Source organism: Artibeus jamaicensis, unplaced genomic scaffold (assembly GCF_021234435.1).
Source record: "Artibeus jamaicensis isolate MK-2021 breed Jamaican fruit bat unplaced genomic scaffold, CSHL_Jam_final contig_241, whole genome shotgun sequence".
NCBI classification, from domain to species: domain Eukaryota; kingdom Metazoa; phylum Chordata; class Mammalia; order Chiroptera; family Phyllostomidae; genus Artibeus; species Artibeus jamaicensis.
The window spans coordinates 7,933,081-7,947,680 of NW_026521509.1; the positions used below are offsets into that span (position 1 = coordinate 7,933,081).

The window sequence follows — 14,600 nt, forward strand, 5'->3', positions numbered from 1 at the left end:
GTGTAACTGCTAGATATCCAAGTATATTTTATTACATTTAATAAACAATTAAACTCCAAGTTGCAATTATAATGGAATGATTGCTTTTGTTTATAAATGTAAAATAAGTCAGTTTTACATTTAGTTATACATTAAATTTTATTGATTACATTGTTCATATGACAAACATTTTTATTATTACCAACTCGTATTAATTTAAAAATGGAAATTAATAAAAATAAGTTGAAATATGGAAAACTAACCAAAACAAAATACAGCAATTATACAAAAGGAAACTGCTTTATTGATATATTTTGTGTCAACTTGGTTAACATAGCCCATTAAATGTTTTGGTGCCATCACCCTAAAATGTCATAACTGTGAGAACCAAGGGCACAAACAAGAGTTCACACACAGTTTATACTTACAAGAAATGAAAAAGAAAAAATACCAAAAGAAACAAAAACATTATTCATACTTTACTAATTTGATCTTAAAATATAACCTGACAACTGAACTTAACCTAACTTAACCTAATTGAATCTAACTGAACCTAATGTCGTACATATTCTACCTAGAACATAAGACAATACATGATTATTTTTAGGACTTTAGGTAATGAGGAAAAAGTAATGTGATTTTGAAGAATTCATTTTTATTACTGTTCTATTTTAGCAATTTTTTTCTATTAGTTCCTAACCCAGGAACAGTTTTACCAGTTTTGAGAGTTACATAATTCTTACGAATTTTTACTTAAAAGTTTAGTGTTTTAAAGTGTAGGTACTATCAGGAGAAAAGGATAAGGAGGTTTAAAATTTTGCTTACTGCTTTAAAATTTATACTTTTTGTTGTTTTATGGTTTTTAATATTTTATTCACTTTCTGGTACAAGTTCAGCAACTTATATTATGCATTGTTCCTAGAAGTTTTACTCAAGATATCTTAGCATTTTTAAATTGTTGTATCATCCAGATATTCTTAAAATTGATTAATTCCCATTTTAAGAATATTTTTCTTGTTTTGTGGTGTTTTGATTTTTTTCTGTAGTGTATATGCGAACATATTTTTCCATCGCTTCAGATATAAGCACAATATATCATCTTTAAAGCATTATTGTACTCAGAAGTTTTCTTACAAGTCTCACTATTTTTAAATTTACTTCATCCAATAAGTTGTAGAGTTTTTTTTTAATTATTGCTTTTGTTAAGTGAGTTATAAAATAGGTTTTCTCTTCTTTTTAAAAAATACTGATTTTAATTGCCCCTGAACTTGGTACACAGTTGCATTTATGTCCAAAGCATCATATTAATGTTATACCATTTTTCAAGTTTTACAAATGCTCAAAAAATACAAGTTCTAAATTATTCATGTTTTTTTCTTTTTTGTTGGGGGTTGTTTTGCTTTGATTTTTTTCCAGTTCATGCCTTACCTGGGCACAAATTCAGCAGAGTTCTACCTATATTGTACTCCAAAACTTCATACAAATTTTTTTATTTAAAGATCCTCAGAAAATAAATAAAACATTAGTGCAAGTGCTAGGAATATCTTTTGCTGTTCTTATTGTTTTCTAGTTTTTCTGGGGTTTCTGTTTGCTTGTTTATGGTTCGTATTGGCTTCGTTTAGTTTATGTAAACTAATTTCTCAATAAGCTCCCAACCTGAGCACAAATTCAGCAGCTCTGGCTATACCGTGTTCCAAAATTTAATTTGAAAAAACAAGCAACTTAAAGTTACAAATCTCTCCTACCCCCTGAAATGATTAATGCAAATTTTAAAAAGCACTTTTTTTGCATTTTATTGTTTTGTTTTATGACCTTGTTAATTTCTTGCTTCAATTTGCTCCTGAGACACAAATGAAGCAGCTTTCTGGCTGCATTGTGCTCCAAAATTTCACATGGAGACTATTTTATGGAAACCAGTCCCTCAAACAAAATATTGGACATGTGAAGAAAAAAAGGTTGGTGTTGCTTAGATTATTTACAGACATTTGTTGTTTTACGAGATTTGTTGTGCACCTGCCTGAGGCACTTATTTAGCAGCTTCCTGGATTTGAAGTTTCATATGAAATTCTTAATGTAGTGTAAAAAAAGGAAGAACATTTTTAAAAACTGACACAGCTGGTTACTGCAAATGTATAAATCCAGTTAATTTTCTGTTTTTCTCATCCATATTCATGCAAACACAACTTACGTTTCTTCTTTTAACATATATACAATAAATTTGCCAGCTCTTTTAAACTTGATACATTTCTTAATTATTTTAAGCTAAAATATGTTCTTGTGCTAAAATAAACTTGATGAAAATTCAAACAATTCAAACAAAAATATATCAGTAGTAATACAAAATGTTTTTTTAAATACTCCCTGAATTTGTTCTATATTTATAGGCCCAACCTAATTACCAAATACTTTCAGAATGGAAACATCTTTTTAAAAGTTAGAAAGTAATCTCCATATCACCGGTCAAGGCCACTAGCCAGTTACATAATGCAATACAATGAAATTTCAAACCAGAGGAAGAGTTTGATAACTACTTTTGGTTGTTGTAATTAGTCTTGACCTATAATTATTGAACAAAACAGCATATGTACAGTAAATGTTCAAATAAATGTATCTGACTGTATTTTATTACATCAATCTATTCTCAGTATCATTAGCTTCTAATCTTTCCTCTTATTCATAGCATAGGAAAATAATCATAGGAGAAAACATATTTGGACCCAAAGACAGTTCTCGTACCTAGAAGGTGGATTCCAGCATCAACTCACCACCGTTATGTGTTGTTTGATCACTAACCTCCTCTTGAATAGCTGGAAGGGAAGGCTTTGTGGTCAGAGGTGTTTCAGTCTTAAACAGGGACTCCATCCTGATATGGGTATTAATGTAAAAGGACTTCTGAAAGGACTCAAGGGTAAAGTAATAGATGAAAGGGTCAAAGCAACAGTTAAGAGTTGCAAGGCACAAGGTGATTGGGTACATAATCTTAGCAAATCTTTCCAAAAAGCAATTGGTAATGGCTTGGGAGCGCACCAGGGCATATAGGAAGAGAACGGAGTTATAGGGGACAAAACAGACCACAAACACTGCCATATGCACTGTGATCATCTTCAGCACCTTTTTCTTATTGGTCCCAATTTGAGACAGCGTAGCAGGCTTGCGGAGGGTTCTTAGCACCACAGAAGAGCAAGAAACATTCAATATCAGAGGAATGATGAACCCAACAACTTCAATAAATATGGTGATCTTGGACAGATAAGTCTTCCAGACACGTTTGGAGAAGCCCTCAAAGCAGGTGGTGGTTGCATTGTTGACATTAGTGGTTGAGAACAAAGAGGCGGAAATACCACCACTGAGGACTAGAATCCAAACTCCAGCACACACAATGGCAGAATTCCTCCTGGTCCTAATGGTGCGAGATCGGAAGGGATAGACAATGGCCAGGAAACGATCCACGCTAATACAGGTGAGGAAGAGCATGCTCCCATAGATGTTGGTAAGGAATGCAGTCCCAGAGATCTTGCAGAGAGTGTCACCAAAAGGCCAGTGGCGGTTGAAATTGTAAAATATTTTGAAAGGTAGAGTGCAGACAAAGAGCAAATCGGAGAGGGCCAGATTGGTGATGAAAATAGCTGTCTCACTTCTCATTTTCATGCGGAAGCAGAAGACAAACAGAGAAGCACTGTTGGTTATCAGACCCAGGATGAATACAACACTGTAGACAGCACCATTCAGATTGTACTTGAAGGAATCATCAACAATGCAAGTATTATTGGCAGTAGCATTGCCCAACCTGGGTCTGAGGCTTGAATTTAAATCTTGGAATTGGAAGTCAATGAATCTTCTGTCACCCATGGGTTTTTTTTTCAGGAGGCCTGCTGGCTGCAGGGTTCACCACTCTCAGACTAGAGACTAGTAGGAAATGTTTTCCTCCTATGGGAGACAAGATGGAATGATTCATCATATCTGCCTTCCATCCATGTTTTCTGAGGAGTAAAAAATACTGTCTATCCGGACTGGAAATAACAATTACTTTGCTTTGACAAGTACCTTTTGAGTACCTACCATATGCTATAAAGTACTATAAGAGTATGTTGCAGGAGTGGAAGAGGTCACACTCAATACAGTAACTGCAGTGCTATGGCATTCTGATAAACAGGAATGAGGTGTTTGGGTTATATCTCAAGGTGAGACATCAAGGCCAGGGGTGGGGGAGGACAGACTCTGATAGTTGAAACAACATTAATACTCTGAAATTTATATGGTACTTTTTAGCTTTCAAAACAATGCTTTATTTGATTCCCACAAAAACACCATAAGATAGGCAAGATAGGAATCATTACCATATCACAGAAGCAGAACCCGAGGCTTATGTAATTTACGATTATAATAATGCCAGAATTGGAATGTACAAATGACAGAGTCAAAACCAGAATTCAGGTTGCTTTTATTTCTAACCAAATAATTGTTAAACTACTCTACATTGTATTATCTGCTCTCCAATATTGTTAAACTTCATTGCTTCAGTATTACTTTCATTGCATAAGACCACAAGTGGATATGTGACCTCTGAGACTTACTCTTTAAAAAGTGGAGACTGCCCGGGTTGGTGAGACTTGAGCCAGCCTGCAAACCAAACGGTCACTGGTTCAATTCCTAGTCAGGGCACATGCCTGGGCTGCTTGGCTAGGTCCCCACTAGGGAGCATGGAAGAGGCAACCACACATGGATGGTTTCTATCCCTTCCTTCCTGTCTAAAAATAAATAAATAAAATCTTTAAAAGATTTTTTAAAGTGGAGACTAAACTCCTGAAGTACCATATTTTGCCATTGTAATGTGCTCCCATGTATCCTGGTGCACCCATATTTTGGGGGCAAAACTTTCAGGGAAAAATTCTTCCATTTTAATTTTTTAATTCAATTTTATTTTTTTTTTATATTTAGAAACAAAACTGAGTATCAGATCCCAGGGTATTATTATTTTGCATATGGACATTGTTACTACTTTCTAGAGTTATTTTTAATGCATAGGCACAAATAAAAGAATTTTAAAATATTTAAATAAATACTGAATCAGTAGTACCCATGTGTAATGTACATTTTTGTTTTTCCTCAAAACAAGTGGGCAAGAAAGTGCACACTACACACAGCAAAATACAATAAGTTGTTGATTCACCTTTTTCTTCTAAAACATGATTTCAGAGAGCAGGAATCTGCCAGTTAATTAAAAGTTCCAGGCAAAAGTTTTTTCACTGTATCACACTGCCTTTCTAGAGAGAGAATTCAAATAACAATCTCAGCATTTCCCTCTTGCAGATTGTGGTCCCCTTTCCAAGCTTCTCTCGTGCTAAACCCTAAGCCTGGATATCTTCCTTCTCCCTCTCCCCCTGCCCATTCCCATCAGTTACTTTCATGCCTTCATCTCCTAAGATGAATACAAGTGAAATGTATTCTGAACTGGCCAGTTATGTGCCCTCTGCCTGCCACCACTTGTACATGTGGCAGTCATTGACTTAATCATCACTGTTGGGTATCCAAGCCAACATCGTTCAAAGCTGCCTATAGAAATGCTACTAACCTTCTCCTAGATCAACAGCTGCCAATGGACAAGGACTGTCTTCTGAATGTTCTCTATGTCCCTATGAACAAGCAGCTGCTGAATGAATTCTTTTGAATGAGGAGGATATAGCATAAAAGTGGTCTTTGTTCTCTGATATACCCGGTAATGGGTTTTTACATGATTATATTTTTAAATGGAAAGGCATTTTTCGAAGCGATTCGTTTTTATGTCACTCTTTCCTTCCAGCTCCCAGGGAACAGGCCAAAGATCATTTCCATATAAAAAAGAAGGGAGTGGATGGGAGAACCTGCCAGGCATATAGAGGCCTCAAGTCATTTCAGGGTTTGGCTTGAGAAAAAATGACTTGAGAAAAATAATTCACTCACTGCAGTGCCTATAGGGAGAGATGACCTTGGATAATACAGGGTGCAAAGCAGCGTTGTCATTTTTCATAGCTGAAGTATTCAAATTCAAATTGGGAACTTGCTATTCCTGATTTCCCATTTAACTCTCTATGGAGTGCTTCCCCTGAGCCTAACACGGCTCTAAGGTCATCTTCCTTCTTCACCATTTTAACTCAGGAGCCCAGCACAAATTTGCCAGAAACGACCTGGATATATAGAAGCAGGAGCTAAAACAAGCAAGGTCCAGCATGGGGGAAAAGAAGCCAGATGAGGAAGTAGAAAAATAGGTGGGGCAAAAAGAGGGGAAAGAAAGTAGCAGAGAAAGAAAAACTGGAGAATTAAGAGAAAGAGGAGAAGAAAGGGTGGGAAAAAAAAGATGCTGCTGGGTAGAGGTCAGTCAGTGCTGCCGTCTATATGTATTCAAGGCCTCGAAGCGTTTTCTGCTTCGCAAGGACTCCGACCCCATCTTCTCTATCTTGCTTTAGCTCACTCATTTCAGCTTTCTCAGGAAGAACAGTATGCAATTACTATGCTTAAGGCCACTGAAGCTGATGAGGAAAATACAGCAAGAGACTGGAAAAATGCAGTCAATGGATTTCATACACTACTCTGGGAGCTCTAGACACAAGTTTCTGCACATGGTTTCACCAATGAGATGGCAGAAATAAAAAGGAAATGGCAAACTTGTCAATGGCTTAAACCATTTATATACTATTTTAACACCCCTAGTCTAGAGATCTTTTTTTAATTGTTGGAAGAAATCAAGACTTGACTGGTGTAGGTCCAGTGGGTTGGGTGTCATCTAGTGAACCAAAAGGTCACCAGTTCGATTCCCAATCAGGTCATGTACCTGGGTTGTGGGCCAGATCCCCACTAGGGGACACGCAAGAGGCAACCACACATTGATGTTTCCCTTGCACATCAATGTTTCTCTCCCACTCGCTCTCTCCCTTCACCCCCTCTCTAAAAATAAATAAATAAATGAATTTTTAAAAGAAAGAAATCAAGATAGTCAAAAATAACCCTCTAATATAGTTACACAATCTTAAAAAATTATAGGACTGCAAAATCCAACATTAAAACCAAGCTGTTTGCACTAAGATGTTCTTGCACCTGCCTTCTATAAGTACTGCCAATAAGTTTATTTGGAAAATGCTTTCATAATAGAAGCCTTTTCACCCCTTCCCAGAGTCCCTCCAGTCTGCCCACTAGTGATCCATTTACACAGAATGCTTCTAGCTCACTATGTATTATTTTGTGCTGTGCAAGATGATGTGTTTGAAATAGGTGAGTTCTGTCTCCCCAGTTTTCCATTCAGTTTTATGTCTCCTAGAATGTATGAACTATGCCCACAACAGGCAGTCTGCAAATGTCTGATACTTCTGCTTTGCTGCTTTGAGTAACCAAATATTGTGGGAGAGAAAGGACCACAGACAAGAAAGCATTACAGTGTCAATCCTGAAGAGAGGGCATGGGAAACTGCCACTAAGGCCCTATTCATAGCTTTCCCTTGTTTGAACACACAGCACCTTTGCTGTCTAGCAGGGAGGGTGTGGTCCCGGGCCTAACACAGCCTTGGAAGCAAGGAGTTCTATTTCCGACTCAGAAACTGGTTCACTCTGTAACTTGGCTATACAGTTTCCCTCCCCTGTATAAACATACCTCTAAGCCTCATGGCTGAGGTTAGGAAGATTCAACAGGGCTTATGAAGAGCTTTATGAGCTTGCCAGTATTCAGTTCTACCTAACCACAAAGAAACATCAGAGAAGCATGTTTCCTTCTCACTCCACAACTAGACACCTACTACTGTCTTTCTTGGTATGCTGAACTTCTTCACAGTGGCAAACACATCCTTCTCCTCATACCACATATACTTTACATCTCAGAAAGCCCCTTTGAGTTTCAACCTTAACAACACAATTTTTTGCATAACAGGACAATCCAAGAGAGTACTCCGAAGGAATATTTCCCACTGAGCAATGCTTTAAAAAAATCAGACAGGTATTTGGCTCTTACACCGATTCTGAAGGAGAATTAACAACATTCTTCAAAAAACAAGTTCTCTTTTCTGACTGGCTTCCTCACTTTTCTTAAGAAAAAAAAAACCAACAGTGTTTTTTAACCACTAGATTTTCCTAAATGGCTAACATATTGTGCAGTGAATGGAGGCAAAGGGCCAACTCTTGAGCTTCAGATGAGATCAAGAAGAAAAAATAGACTGACGCAATTAATTATATCTTCCACTGCAAGTAGCACTACACTATTGTCTTGTGAAGACCTTTGCAGCCAATTATTCCAACAATTAATCACCTAGATGGGTCAGAGTGCTGGGTGGGTGTATGTTCATTGACAATGGACGGGAAGCAGGTCACCTCGAGGTTGACCAAAGAGAAATCTGACCCCCAACAAATTTTTAACTCTGACCTACACATATGGAGCCAATTCAGACAGTTCATACTAATGTTCACAATTTCGTTCTCTTTAAAAATATTTCTAATGTTAATGAAACATACCTTGTTTGGGGTCTTTGGGACTCTCGGAGAAAGTGGCATTAAACTTTTGGTCCTACAAAAATGAATACTTAAATCATTTCACTTTACTAATGCTAACCTTTCACATGATGCATTGAAAACAAGCTTTAGCCCTAGCTAGTGTGGCTCAGTAGATTGAGCCTGTGAACCGAAAGGTTGTTGGTTCGATTCCTGGTCAAGCAACCAATTGATGTTTCCCTCTCCTCCCTCCCTTTTCCTCTCTCTGAAAACATAAATAAAATCTTTTTTAAAAGAGGAAAAGAAAACTAAGCTCTAAATTCTGATACATGCCCGGTAGCCCAGAAAAGCTGGCTGGCTTTTGTTCCCTACAGAAGATAGTCCAGAGATAAAAAATAAAATAAAACAAGGCTTGAAGGCAAAGTATACTCAAATTCTCATGCTTTGCTCCCTTTTTCATGAGCCTGGGTCAGACCAGAGTGCTTCTGATTCCCAGAGCATTTCCTCTTTCTGCTCTGGTTGGCCGCTTAGGAACATTGACACAATGGTTTTCGGAGGAAGCTGAAACCTATTGTATCCTTGCCTATAAATATCTAGCAGTGAAGCAAACTAAAAAATACAAAAATGTTACAACAATGTTACAGATCCAAACCATCATGCTGGAGTCATGGGGGATATGCACACACTGCTGCTCCTCAGATGAGCGGCTGCTAACAGATAGGACTCCTTACTGAAATCTTCCAGGACAGGTCATGGGGACAGGTCACCATCATCCATGTGGTCCCAGCTGATGTAACTATGCACTGGCTGATGTCCCATAATCATTTTCAAAATGTAACCCAACCTTATGACATTACATAAGGAGGAACCCATCGGCAAATATTTTATCTATGCTGGCAAATTGATCTGTATCCCATCTCATTTCAAACAAGCCTCCCTGTATGTCAAATATTTAGAGTGACATTGGTTAATAAAATTATATAGGTTTCAAGTGCATAATTCTATGATACATCGTCTATATGTTGTACTGGGTGTTCACCACCCCAGGTCAAGTCTCCCTCCATCACCATTTATCCTCCCTTTACCTTCTTCTATCTCCTGTTGCTCCCTTTCCCTCTGGTCATCACCATGCTGTTATCTGTGTCCATGAGTTGTTGGTTTGTTTTTTCGATTAATCTCTTCAGACAATAAACTGACAGCCTTATTTAGTTTTGATGCAAGAAATATTCTTCTAGCCCTGGCTGGTGTAGCTCAGTGGATGGAGCGCAGGCCTGTGAAGCAAAGGGTCACCGGTTCGATTCCTAGTCAGGGCACATGCCTGGGTTGTGGACCAGGTCCCCAGTAGGGGACACATGAGAGGCAACCACACATGGATGTTTCTCTCCCACTCTTTCTCCTTCCCTTCCCCTGTCTCTAAAAATAAATAAATAAAATATTTTTAAAAAGAAATATTCTTCTAAAAATAGCTTCTCTACACGGAATTTGCTTTGCACTGAGATTATTATGGCTGTTTTGCCCCCCTGCATACTTTGTTTGAGAAAAGCAGGACATCTACACAGGCTTTAATATGAGCAAATTCTAGTCTCACAGATTAACCTGATTTTTTTTCACCAAAATGTACTCCAGCCTCCCACTAACCTGATGACAGAGTCTAATCTTTAGAAAATAATATGGTTTAGTCCTCACATGAGAGGGCCAAAGATTGCATCAACCCTCCTAAAGTAAAATTTCCCCTAGCAGTTAGTTATAGAGTAAGACAACTGCAGAGAAATTGCTCAACCTAATATTATGAAATTGTCTTGAGACAATATATCATCTCAGCAGAAGCCTCAGATCTTTGGGGAAAAAGTTTGGGTGTTCCTGTGTTTCCAAGCTCTGTGAGGCTCATACATGCCAATGAGGAATTCAGCTTTATTACACAGATCTGGACAGGAAAATTAGTTATCAATTTGCGTACTGATTCATTTGACATTACTGCAGACTGATCCTGATAATACGAATAAAGACCATGTCTCCCATCTTACAAGGGATATATATACCAGTGGCACAGAGGCTTAAGCCAAGGAATCAGTATTTGTCTACACCGGAATTGCCTGGATGAGAATACACAATTACAGCTGCTCCATCCATTCCTGATTTGGAGATTAGATGATCTGTAATAAACTGGAAGTGCTGGTTACAAAAAAAAAAAAGTTGAAGAATAAACTTAAGAATCTTGGAGGAAGCTATTACCAGGAGTTTGGTACTCACCGCATTAGTTTAAACCAAATTCTGGCACCAATTTTATCTCAGACTTGGGTAATCAATGAACTTTCTGGAGGTACTGTGGTTAGGGATTTCTTCCAATGGATTCTGTGAAACAGAATTAGTCACGATAGTGTGACATGGAAAGAACTTTTCAATAAAATGTATGGCAAGATCATAGGGTAAAAAAGTATTATTTGATATAAATCAAAGTAAATGACAGCCAACATATTTTTTAATGGTATCTAAATGTTTTGGATTTTATTATTACAGAATTTCAGGTAACATTTTCTTTTCCAAACCTGCCACTAGTGTGCTAGATTTTCTTACTTATATTAATAAGCATAAAGTCTATGAGTCTGTGTAACCTATAATCATCTAAAGATAAAAAATGACAAAAGGCATCAAAATGCTTTCTCCACTCCCATCAGGCAATACATTAAGTTAAAAATAACTGAACAAAGGAGATTTCTTTGTTTGTCCTGAAGCTATGTTGGTTCTTTGTTCTCTCTTTCTTTTCTTTTCCCCTGGCAACAACTGTTACAATTGGGCAAGAGCCTTGATAAGGGAACAGGAAAGAAAACTGGAACAACAGGTGGAGACCCCACACTGCCCTGTCTCCAACCTGAACTCCCACCCCAGTTAAATTTATTTCTCCCCTGAACTACAATGACAGGAGCGAGGCTTCAATGACTGGGTGTTGTTAGCACACTGACAATCAATGCTGCCTCTCCCAGGATGGACTAGGCCTACCCAACAAAGCAGGCCTACAGTATCCTCAAATCATAACTCTGCACCAAATACTTATATCCAACCAGAGACAGTTGGCAATTCTCACAAGTAACACCTGCATTCGAACCCTACTCGTTTACTGCCTGTAAAGTACAGTCATCTCCCAGTGCCAAACTTACATAATTTTTCACATCTCAACCTCTTCTGAACAAAGGTGGCCTAAGCAAAGTGATCCTGCAACTCTCCTGAAGTATTTTTTGGAATCTAAGAGAGTCAAAATAAAAATGATAAAATCATTAGACAATTGAAAATATATTTGATATAACCTTAATACTGGGGAGAATTTATTTTCACACCCATCCAGAGAGCAATATTCCTGGAATAAAATGAATATTATTTTACTGGTTTATCTTAAAGGAAGACAGAAACATTAACATTTCTTTCTTTGATGCATTTCATAACTGATACAGATTATAAAGAAAACTTTTTTATTTGGAATCCAAGCAGATTTAGAATTTCAAATAATTAGAAGCTTTCATATTTGTTATTAATTCAATATAGCCACATCCAGCCCCACCACTAGCTGTGTGAGAGCAACTCACAATCCCTTTGTGGACCTCAGTTTATTTTCTCCTTCCACCTTTTGCCTTAATTGACAGCAGCCTTCAACTGGTGCCATGGCCTCGCTGACCCCTTCGCTCACTTATTTTCACCTGCTCCCACTTGTCATTGCAAAAAGAAAATTAATCCCTCAAAGTGCAAGGCAAGGGGAATTAATTTTTATTAGACTCAATGAAAGAGTAGATAGATTTATTTTACTTATGTTAATTGAGGTATAATTGACATACAATGTTATATTAGCTTTAGGTGTACAACATAATGAGTGGATATTTGCATTTATTGCAAAGTGATCACAATAAGTCTGTCATCATGTATAGTTTAGATCTTTTTTTACTATCAGAAGTAAATATTAATTAGTTCCAGAAGCTAAATCACAAATCAAGAAGCCATTTATATTCTAAAGTCTTCCTAATGCCCTCATTTTCCTCATACTCTGTCCATATGCTCATATCAGTAGACTTATCAGCTCTGTCAAGGTTTAATCCTCAACCTTTGCTACCTGTTCTCCAGTCACCTAGTCTCACCTCTCCTTCAACATATAAGGTTATCAAAATACTTCAGAACTCTATAAAATCAGTAGACTTATCCTGTGCATTGTTCTGATAAAATTACTTATCTACTAAAAATGAGACTGGATTCCCAGGGGTAGGTGATCTTGTATTATGCTCCCAATTTTCAGTAGTAACATTCACAAATACATTATAGGTTTTCTTTTCCTTCCCTGTTAAGAAGACCAAGGAGCAGACCAATACATGATAACCATATACACAGGAAAATGGCAGCTACACAATTAGGCCCTAACCACACCACAGCAAGGGCCACAGTTCTCATGCATTTTCTCTCAAAGGGAATGGAATAAATGAGGCTCTAACTAAGCTTGGCCTGAGTGTTGTTGTTAGGCAACTTCCCAGTCCTCTCTTTAACTTACAGAGAGTACACATTCTGAAAGGCTGGTCTGATTGTTCCAATAGGGCTTTCATTCGCATCTCTGATTGGCAGGAGATGCTTTAGAGTGCAGACGCCATCAAGTTTATCAGCTGAACTCATCCTTTTTAGCAGGGGTGTAAATTTTTCATCTGCGACAAGGAAAAAGGGTTTAAAAATCTATGTTGATGGGATATGCTGTTTGGAAGTTTGTTCTGAAAAATAAACATGTTTCAAAGGCACTGAATAATTTGGACCTTAGGTTATTATTGTTATCTTCATGTTAGTCCAGGAAAAAGAAAGATGGTAATTTGGTAGGGTAGCCAAGTGAATGACCCCAAACAAATTCTGAAATGTTCAAAGATTTGGATTTGTCTGGTTTTGTCCATGCTGGAATAATGATGAATTACATTACTACATTTCCTGAAACAAAGCAACTGAAATACAATATTTATCAATTTAACAAGATCTTGTTGTTAAAAATTTTAAAAATATTCAGGATATACAAGGAGAGAATTTTAAATATGTCACATTATTGCATTTGTATAAAAACAGCAATTCATTTCACATGTAATAGCAAATTCAGTTTATGCCAGAATTAGTTTTTCATTAAATTATGTTTCTTTTTTTATAGTCAAGTTCATGAATTATTCAATATAGCAAATGTCACATTCTTCATAAATCAATTAAGCATCAAAGGCAAGCCCCATATACTTTGACTAGAAGAAACCTCATCATAATAGGAGCCACATTAGCTCACAATCAGTTGCAAACCAAAGAAATATAAAGCAAGCCAAAAGAATTTCTAAGCTCTACTCTGTGATTTTAAGTCGGCTCTCTAGGACAACTATGTTTACATAAATCAAGAGCCTGAAAATCCTGTATCTTCTCCACTGAAACAATATTATTGCCAAAACAATAGAAACTTTTGGGGTTTTGGTTTGTTTGTTTTTTACCATTCAACACGACGATCTGTTCAGCACTTCAGAGTTGAAATCTAACTTCTTTCCCGGAACACTCAAAGCGTTTCCACTGAAGTTTGTTACGCCGTCCCCCCACCCACAAACGCCCAAATCAAATCTTTCTCAAAGAGACTTACCCCAAGAAAGAGTGTGCTAGATGAGTGTGTTCATGCCTGTAGAAATTTAGCTAATAAACATGTGAAAGGGCAACTCGCACTTTAAAAGTGCATATTTTAATCCATTATTTTTTTAACAGGGAAAGGTTAGCCCAGCCCAAAGTAGCAGACTCTGGGCTGCCGCAGCTTCTTACAGCAAACCGCTCATTCTGAAAATGTGAGCTTATTTACATCTATCTCTTTCCCTTTGTTAAGGAATGGCCCTCTTGAATGCTGCAGCCGGCATGCCTTTAACAAACCGGACACAAGAAAAGGCCCAAACTCCCGGCTGAAGCTGAGGGCCGGGGGAACTTCTGGGGGTCTCAAAAGGAAATGCTTTTCATTGGATAAGGAGGCATTATTAGGAGCCGAGACCCCGCCCAATCCCCTGTGCTCCATCGTTCCCTTAGTCACCAATCACTGGACTGAAGTTTTTCCTTAAAGAGCATTGCCCAGGAAAAGTAGTTTTCACAGTCAAGAATTAGCAGCTTAAGTGCCACTTGACAATATAAAAAGTGTCTTTCCTAACCAATTAA

The 14,600-nt window shown here is 37.4% G+C and overlaps 1 protein-coding gene across 4 annotated transcripts; it reads right to left on the bottom strand.

Moving 5' to 3' along the window:
- Positions 1–202: 202 nt before the first annotated feature.
- Positions 203–14,358, bottom strand: LPAR4 (lysophosphatidic acid receptor 4). 4 transcript variants are annotated; one of them, XM_037132225.2, is made up of 4 exons: positions 14,047–14,358; positions 11,582–11,666; positions 10,677–10,778; positions 203–3,906 (listed from the first exon to the last, which is right to left on the bottom strand). In XM_037132225.2, exon 4 carries the CDS (start codon positions 3,826–3,828, stop codon positions 2,716–2,718), a length of 1,113 nt encoding a protein of 370 aa, XP_036988120.1. In that variant the 5' UTR covers positions 3,829–3,906; positions 10,677–10,778; positions 11,582–11,666; positions 14,047–14,358; the 3' UTR covers positions 203–2,715. The 4 variants fall into 4 exon arrangements, with proteins under 4 accessions (XP_036988120.1, XP_036988121.1, XP_036988122.1 ...); XM_037132226.2 differs by lacking the exon at positions 14,047–14,358 and adding an exon at positions 13,904–13,973; XM_037132227.2 differs by lacking the exons at positions 10,677–10,778; positions 11,582–11,666.
- Between the last annotated feature and the right edge of the window lie 242 nt (positions 14,359–14,600).